At 38.7% G+C, this 8,925-nt stretch overlaps 1 protein-coding gene across 2 annotated transcripts; it reads left to right on the forward strand.

Moving 5' to 3' along the window:
* Window positions 1-203: 203 nt before the first annotated feature.
* Window positions 204-8,658, forward strand: LOC135673409 (nonsense-mediated mRNA decay factor SMG7-like). Of its 2 annotated transcripts, none has more exons than XM_065182485.1 (8): window positions 204-359; window positions 889-985; window positions 2,117-2,719; window positions 2,832-2,954; window positions 4,108-4,340; window positions 4,415-6,363; window positions 6,432-6,573; window positions 8,203-8,658. In XM_065182485.1, the coding sequence occupies exons 2-6, from the start codon at window positions 914-916 to the stop codon at window positions 6,321-6,323; spliced, it is 2,940 nt and encodes a 979-aa protein (XP_065038557.1). In that variant the 5' UTR covers window positions 204-359; window positions 889-913; the 3' UTR covers window positions 6,324-6,363; window positions 6,432-6,573; window positions 8,203-8,658. The 2 variants fall into 2 exon arrangements, with proteins under 2 accessions (XP_065038557.1, XP_065038479.1); XM_065182407.1 differs by having other exon boundaries at window positions 205-359; window positions 4,415-6,345.
* Window positions 8,659-8,925: the final 267 nt, after the last annotated feature.

Genomic DNA, 8,925 nt, shown 5'->3' on the forward strand with positions numbered 1-8,925 from the left:
CATTTAGGCAAAAATTTATCGAGTCATTTATTTATTTATTTATTTTTCATGAAAATAAACACAATAAAATAATCCGTCATTATCTTTGTTTTTTGTTTTTAAATAAAAATAACACAATAAAACAATAAAAAAGGGGTGTTTTTATTGGAGCCGGCGGCCGTGTCTTGTTTAGTTATCCGATAAAATCAAATAAATATAACCGATTATATAAATAGGCGGTCGTCGTCTCGTCGCCCTTCTTTGACGGCAAACTCCGCCTCAGGGCAAAAGCTTTGCCCCTTTCGCCCTTCTCTCTCTCTCTCTCTCTCTCTCTCTCTCTCCCTCTCTCCCCTTCGCTTGCCTTGGATCTTTGCGGTCAGGTATGCTCCTTCTAACGTATAACCACGATCTTGGTGAAATCGATAGGTCTTGAATCAAGACCTACAGGCGCTGTCCTGGTCCCTGTGATCGTCTGCGTGTTTAGGTGGGGTTCGGTTTCGTGGGGATCCGTTGAATCTGGACGCTCTCGCGTCGAGATCGTGCGGATTGATCTGTCTCATTGTGAATCCGCATCGGAGTTTCGGTTTCGTGGAGCTTTGGATCGATCGAGGGGTTCGGTTGATCTGTAGCGTTAGGGTTAGGGTTTGGGTGGGAGGTATTAGGGGGTTGGACGAAAATTGGGATATAGGGAAGGGGGCATGTTGATGGCCTCTGATTGTTGGTCCGTTGGATCGGGGATTAAGAACTGGGTACGATGATAATTGACAATTGTATTCTTTTCTTTATTAGTAACCTTTATGCCTTTTGTTCTCTCGTTTCATAATTTAAGCCGTTCATCTTTTTTAGATGGATTTGTTGGCCTAGATACGCATTCATTGGTCTGAATCTCCCATATGCTTTCTGCTACAGGGAGAACTTTGTGTGTATTTGATGGATGATGACTGTTCCGATGGATAGGTCGTCTGCTCCCTCATCTCGGGAGCTTGCGCAACGACTTCTTGAAAAGGTATGAACTTGCAAATGCTTCCTGCTTTACCATGGTATCTGCAATTACATTTCTGTTTTTCTTTTCTCATTGTAACATGGATTCATGTCTACACTCACAGGCATCGTCGGAATGTAACCATAAATTTTTTTAACCATAATATTATGTGTCTTTGAGTCAGGACACATAATATTTTTTAATTATTCTATTTCATTATCAAACTCCATAACAATACAATAAGTAAATCTTCTGTTTATGAACTTTAGTTCTTAGCATTTGACATTCTCACAGTTTTACCACATAAGTACAATCTTGTTTTTCATGAAATAACTATTTTCCCAAGTGTTCTCATATATCCATTTTGTCTTATTGCTTAATTGAACAATTGGATCCATTTCTGTTACATATTCTAGCGCATGTGTCAATGCAACGATATCATCTATCGAGAAGCAATTTGGAAGTTTGTTATTTCCCATAGTAATTATAGTGATTGTTTTCTCTGTTTTATGTGTTAATTAGAAAGGTCGTTTAATAACTTAAATATTTTAAAGGTTTAGTTATCCCTGTTATCTGGCCAACTCATATATACCTCTTTAATCTCATTTATTCTTTTAGACCTCGACGAGGAGTCAAACAAGTGTCTGCATTGTCTTTGCGTAGAAGGAAGGTTTTCTAACTTGTCCTTATTTTCTTTTCTATTTTGGTATTTTTTTTGGCTTCTAATATTTTTTCCTTTGCTCGTACATTCCGGACCTCTATTCGTACATTAACTAAATGTGTGAAAATAGGTTTTCATGAATTGCCATATATTTTCAATATGTTAGAATAGGTAAACATGTTATTTTCTTCTTGCATGTATATCGGATAAATGCTTCTTTTACACTGCTATCCAAGATGGCAAAACTAAGTCACTAGGTCAGCCTTCTTAGATACTAATCAATCTAACCACACATTAGATTAGAATCAGTAACTTCACTATGAAGCTTATAAGCTATTCTATATCCTCATGGACCAGCATTATACCACTCGTGGTCACTTCTATTTTCTTTATTATTTATTTTTTTGTGGAGGGTTGAAAGCTGTATTCTGGATGGAAGTGTTTGGAGCTGGCCTTATTGTACTCATTAATTTGTAATTTTTTTCTCTTTTTAGAACATTGAACTGGAAAATGGACTGCGAAGGTCGGCAAAGTCAAAACTTCCTTCAGACCCTAATGCTTGGCTTCAGATGCGTGAGAATTATGAGACTATGATTCTTGAAGATCATGATTTTTCTGAAAAGCATGATATAGAGTTTGTCCTTTGGCAACTGCACTATAGAAGAATCGAGGAGTTCAGGCAGCACATTAATGCTGCAGTGTCGGCTGGATCAAATGCATCATCTGGTGGGAAAGTTCTTGTCCGGCCTGATAAAATCAAGAAGCTCCGTTCTGTCTTTAGAAGCTTCCTGACAGAAGCTACTGGATTTTACCATGACCTGATATTGAAGATCAGGGCAAAATATGGCCTGCCTTTGAGCTACTTCAATGAGGGCATTGAGACTGAAATTGTTTTGACGAAAGATGAAAAGAAATCTGCTGACATGAGAAAAGGGCTTATGTCTTGTCACCGTTGTCTGATATATTTGGGAGACCTTGCTCGTTACAAAGGACTTTATGGAGAGGGTGACTCCGTTAGTTGTGATTATGCAGCTGCTTCAAGTTACTACATGCAGGCATCTTCTCTTTGTCCTTTCAGTGGCAATCCACATCATCAGGTTTGGATCATGTGTTATCTCTTTAGGGCATCTGCTGCTATCCACTGCTTATGTTTTTATTGTTCACATCATGTTTCTTTTCTCATTTTTCTGAAAAATTTCATTGTTGCAGCTAGCAATACTTGCTTCCTACTCGGGAGATGACTTGTTGGCAGTCTACCGGTACTTTAGAAGTTTGGCAGTGGAAATCCCCTTTTCAACAGCAAGAGATAACTTGATCATTGCTTTTGAGAAGGTATCTTTTGACTTGGTGCACCAACTTGGCAAGGCTGTGTAATTTGTATTCTGTTGTGTTGTCGACGACTTGGTGCACACTTTTATCATGTTCTGTTCCTTATCTAGTTCAGATATATTTGACATGAGTATATGGATTAATTGCAAATATCAATAACTTTGAGTCTTACACCGTCACGATGATAGATGCCCTTGGTGGCTCTGAATAAAGGTTTGCTGAGAGTCTTGTTTGTCAGCATTGTTATCCGTCATGCTATTGTGTCGGTTCGGTGATATCACATCGAACCTTTTTGCTGCCTCTGGTTCCTTTTGGTAGATTATTTCTTTGGCCTATGATGGTGGTACCATTTACTGCACAAATATTTACTTGGATATGGAATCATAGATTGTATTTCACAATAGCAGCCTTCTGGCAAGCTGGAAGATTTACCTTTTCTCTTTCCTTCCGGTAAAGTGCATGATTATTTAGAACATTGATTGATGTGAATTTAGAACATGTGATTTATGTTGCAAATTTTTGCACAATTAATGGTCTTCAAGGAGTGCAATTTGCATAACTAATTGAACATGCTACAGCTACAGTGTTTTTAAAAAGAAGTTCACACCAAGGTTTGCCTTACCGTACCGTACCGACGTTTCGACCCGGGCTCAGTATGGTATAGTACCGGTGTACTGGGTGGTACATCAGGGTGTACCAAACAATTTTAATTTTTTTTTCATACTGTAGCAGTAAATACAGTATAGTATTGTAGCATTGTAGTACTGTAGCGGCGGTCCGCGTACAGGTAACCTGTCGGACCGGTATGTACCACCCGGTACGGGCGGTACACTTCGGTATGGCAGACCTTGGTTCATACTCAATTTTGAAAGTTCTGGATCACTGAACCCAATTAAATATAGATTTTGAATTACATGTTCTTTTTAATAGTTCTTGCATGTGAAAGTTTGATCTTTTTTGAAATTTATATTCTTGAATGTGTGGATCTTGTCAATAACAAATTATGGGCTTACACATTTTTTAAATTTACTTATATCTGATTATCTGCTGTTGTATATGATAATGTTTAAAGACCCGTGTCATTGATTGTATTTGATGTTTTCATATATGCTCCTTTTGTCTTGATCTTATGTTTTCTACTGACACTTGTTTACAGAATCGACAAAGTTACTCTCTGCTGCCTAGTAATACGAAAACTGCCTCAGGCAGAAGATTGCCTGCACGTTCAGCTGGGAGAGGTAGAGGAAGAAGTGATACAAAACTCCTTCCCAAAGACAGTAAGATTGAAACTACTTCCACCAAAGACGAAGAGTTGACCATGTCACAAGTATTTAAAGCCTTTGCCACTCGTTTTGTTCGTCTTCATGGAATCCTTTTCACACGGACAAGGTATTTGATCTCATTAATTTCCTACTATTTAGACTTCATGATGCTAAATTTACTTTTTTGGCTGAATTCAACAGCTTGGAAACTTTTGGAGAAGTATTTTCTTCAGTGATTAAAGATCTGAATGTGCTTCTTTCTTCTGGTCCCGAAGACGTGCTTAATTTTGGTCCAGCTACTACGGAAAATGCATTGACCATTTTGAGGCTTGTTGCAATTATGATATTCACTGTACACAATGTTGAAAGGGAGTCTGAAAACCAGACACTGCAGCGTACCGTGTTGCTGCAGCATGCATTTACTTCTGCTTTTGAGTTCGTTGGATACATCCTCAAGAGATGCATAGCGCTGCATGATGCTGCATCGAGCTGCCTCTTGCCGGCTATTCTGATTTTCATTGAGTGGCTGGCATCTCATCCAGATGTAGCAACCGGTTTTGATGTGGAGGAAAAACAAGCGGGAGCAAGATCATTCTTCTGGACTCAATTTGTTCCATTTATGAACAAACTTATCGAGACACGACTTGCATCTGTCGATGGTGAGGGGAATGAAACCTGCTTTTTAAACATGAGTAGTTATGATGAAGGAGAAACTGGGAATAGGCTTGCACTATGGGAGGATTTTGAGTTGAGAGGATTTGTACCCTTAGTGCCAGCACAGCTCATTTTGGATTTTTCGAAGAAGCATGCCTACATGAATGACGGAGGCAAGAAGGACAAAGTATCACGTGTCGAAAGGATTCTGGCAGCTGGACGGGCCCTTACTAATATTGTTTCAGTTGATCAGCAGAGAATATATATTGACCCAAGCCTGAAGAAATTTGTAATAGGTACAGAGCCTCCAGTGTTTGAAGGGCCAATGGACTCTACCTTTTCATATCCATTGGATTCGGCAGTAGTGAAACAGGAAATTCAATTTGAGAATGTATCCGGGGCAGCACTACAAACATCTAATCTTGGAGTGTCACAAACCAATGCGGAATTATATATGGGAGGAGAAGAAGAGGAGGAAGAAATTGTCTTTAAGCCTACAACTGCTGAAAAGTATCCTGATATATCTGCTTCACCGATGACTGCTTGTGACTCTGTCAACCCTGGACAAACATCTTCTGCAACCGATTGGATGACACATGCTCGGCATTTTTCTGCAGATTTTGATGGTGTTCAGATGTCAGCAGTATCAAATGTGAGTTCGAAACTGCATCCATCTACCAGTAATGTCTCACAGCTACCTTTGCAATTTGTAAATTCAGACACCACCAGATGGTTCTTGTCTGATGAACTGAAAAATATGAACATAACAGAAAATGGTTACTTGAACAAGCAGATGTTGCAAGAAGGCTCAAGTAACTTGCAGCCTAGTTCATTATCACCTCTATTTTCTTCTGCTGTTAGTTTGGGCACCAACAGTGCACTTTCTGGTCAGATCAAAGCTGCAGAAGTAGTGTTTCCATCTACACTTGATACTATATTGCCTTCAGAAGCAACAGCTGATGGCATGGCTATGAAGCTCTCTTCAGCCTTGCCACCACCGAGGAAAAATCCTGTTGGTCGGCCCTTTAGGCACTTTGGGCCACCTCCCGGATTTAGCCATATTGCTCCGAAACAGGATGGAACAAATCCTAATTCTAGTGCAAAGGAACAGCAGCCTGAGATCGATGATTACAGCTGGCTAGATGGTTGTCGATCATCATCATCCAAAGTCATGGGAATAGAAAACTCCTTTGATCAAATTACATATAGGCTTCCGTATGTTAGTACAGCCAGTTCTACTGCCTTTACCAGTGTTTCCAGCTTCCCATTTCCTGGGAAACAAGTTTCTAATGTGCAGACCCAAGTGGTTGATGAGCAAAAATGGCATGATTTCCAGCTTTTTGAGCAACTGAAAGCGTATAATGGGCAGAAGCTTCAGCAATCAAATCCACAGCACACTCTGCCACCTGAAAATTGTCATGCACAATCTCTTTGGTCTGGTTCATACTTCGTGTGAAACTTTATGAAGATGGTTACTGGTAACAAAATTCTTATCGGTAATTAATTTTATAATATTCATCAGAAACTTTCATACCTTTGTCTAATTTTAGGTTTTATGTTTTAGCAATGGATGACGATCTTTCACAATGAGTGGCCTGCAGCCTGGGGACTATTGACTTCATCCCACCTTTGCAGAATTTAACTTCGTCGAGTTTATGTTTGAACATGGTCACGGGAGCGGTGCAGGTTCTTGGCCCTTGAATTTGGTAGGTGTTGATGCTTCAACTTTTTATATTTTCCACTTATATAGGTTTCATATGAAATCGAGGCTTGATGTTGTTCTGATATCAATCATTAATTATTTTATAGTTATATGAAAGGAACGATATCTAGACCTGCCATCTCTTACTGGTAGAACCTCGTTGAGCAGCTCCTCTTTCAAGAGAATAAGGGGCAAAACATATCAGAATTGTTAGTCAGTTTATTATATAACTCCATGCTGAGATGATTGCTATGAAATACATTTAACTATGTTAGTTTAATCAGACTTGCTTTTTCTATCCTTTACAAGCTATATTACCTCCTCTATTATTATGTTATTCCTGCATAACACTTGGGATTTCTTTTATTTGAATTGCTGGGTTTGTGATCTGCAGCATATTACGTTCATAGAACCTTGACTCTGGTCATGATATATCAGCATGTTAGTTTTGATGGCAGACTATATAATATAAAGTAAATTACCGACCAACTATTAATATATTTTTTTTTATCAAATATGCTTTATGACTAGAACCACGGGTGGTTGTTTCAAATATGGTGTTTTATTTTTTAGGATTTGGAGAATTCTTTATTATCTACTTACACAAAGAAGCACCTAAATTAGTTTCACTGCTAATGTTTATTATCCTTGGTCTTGTATCTTTTGTAGTCTTTGCCATTGAAATATGAATTCCAGACCTAGTGTCTGATAAGTTGTCCTTGTTGCATATCAATGATGTGGACTGCTTTTGGTCTGCCTGTATAAATCAGTCAGATGAGGCATAATTACAGATTTCCTCTGGTTGGGTGCTGCACCATCCCAATTGACTTTTTTTAAAAAAATATTTGTGACTAGCTGTTTCTTTGTCATCTCGCTTATTTTCCTTTTATCCTTTTCTTGTTGATGAAGTTAATGATTCCTTTCTTGAAGATATAAATTTGCTTCTACTAACAATTTTTTTGGAAGCAGTGTTGTTTAGATCGTGATAATGGCGGCATTGAATTTTTCATAATTTGTTGAATAACACATTAATGTCATTTTCTGGCCCTATGTTTATAATAGTTATTCTGCTTCGGATCCATGTAGTTTAACCGCAATTACATCAGCATAAAGTTGTGTGGATCTGGCTACTAAGGTTTGTGCATGGAGTTCATGAAAGTTTATGTATTTGGCTCCACATTTGGTCTGGTCCAAGTCTTTCTACCTGGATCAGTTTAAAAATTAGTTTGGTGTAATAGCTGATGCCTTTCATAACAGGTATGGTGAGAATGGCAATTTGAACTTTGGTCCTTTGGCTTAGGTAGATATATTTTTTCATTATTCTTTTTGTTTTGTTGACATTATACATGCTTTCTTGATTTGCTTGCTGGATTCAATGAATTTAAACAGTATTTCCTAATAATATTTTTCATCTGGAAAATTTAGTATAATGGTTTATTATACTCATGACTCGGCAACATATATCTGGAGTTGAAACACTGTTTATGGTTGAGTTTGGGAGATTTTATCTTGATTAATTGCACGGTTAACCATCTGATGTTTTTGACCAATGGTTTCTTTTATTTTATGGTGTATGCTGATATATTTCACGCCAGAATGATCAATGTATTTATATGCTATCTTCCTTTCCCAGAATGCATCGACGCCGCCAGGCTGAAGGTCGAGAAATCAATTGTGGTTGATTATGTGGAAAAAATATCAAGCAAGATCAGTACATGACTGTTGAAGAAGTTAACAGCTAGTGACGTCTTCATGGATTTTGTTCCTTGGGAACCTGAGTCGAGCTGTAGAAGTTGCCTTCCATCTTAGGCCTATCTGTTGTTACTCATCCATCCCCAAGATATTGGTCGCAGAAATGGAGTGAGTCTCTAAGAGTGGAGTCTGCTTGGTGATGGTACTTCATTCAGGATAGGGAGGAGAATCCAGTCCTTTTTGTGGTCGCTTTGAGGAAGCTTTTTGCCTAAACTGTTTTTAATTACAGTGTGGTTTTGCAGTTGGTGTGGTTTGCTTGTTACCAAAATTTGGAAGACTTGGAACCTTCCAACTGTTACATCATCCTTGTTAAATATTGTGGAATAACTTGTATGGATGTTCGTGGCTTGCGAGTGAGTTAATAAGTATGTGCAATATTATCTAACCGTTGCTTGCTTTACAGGGAGGGAGGAGGTGCTCGAGCGAGTTTGTGTGATCTTTGATTTGTTTCCGATCAACAATCGTGTGAAATATGTTCTCTCGGTTTGTCACGGTTGCGACGCATTTGAGCGAATGGAGCTGTCTGCTCCAAAGTCAAAACTACGGTACCCCCAGACGGGGAATCGTACGTCGCTCTTTCTTCGGTCTTCCCGAATCCACCACC

This window comes from Musa acuminata, chromosome BXJ1-1 (assembly GCF_036884655.1).
Source record: "Musa acuminata AAA Group cultivar baxijiao chromosome BXJ1-1, Cavendish_Baxijiao_AAA, whole genome shotgun sequence".
NCBI classification, from domain to species: domain Eukaryota; kingdom Viridiplantae; phylum Streptophyta; class Magnoliopsida; order Zingiberales; family Musaceae; genus Musa; species Musa acuminata.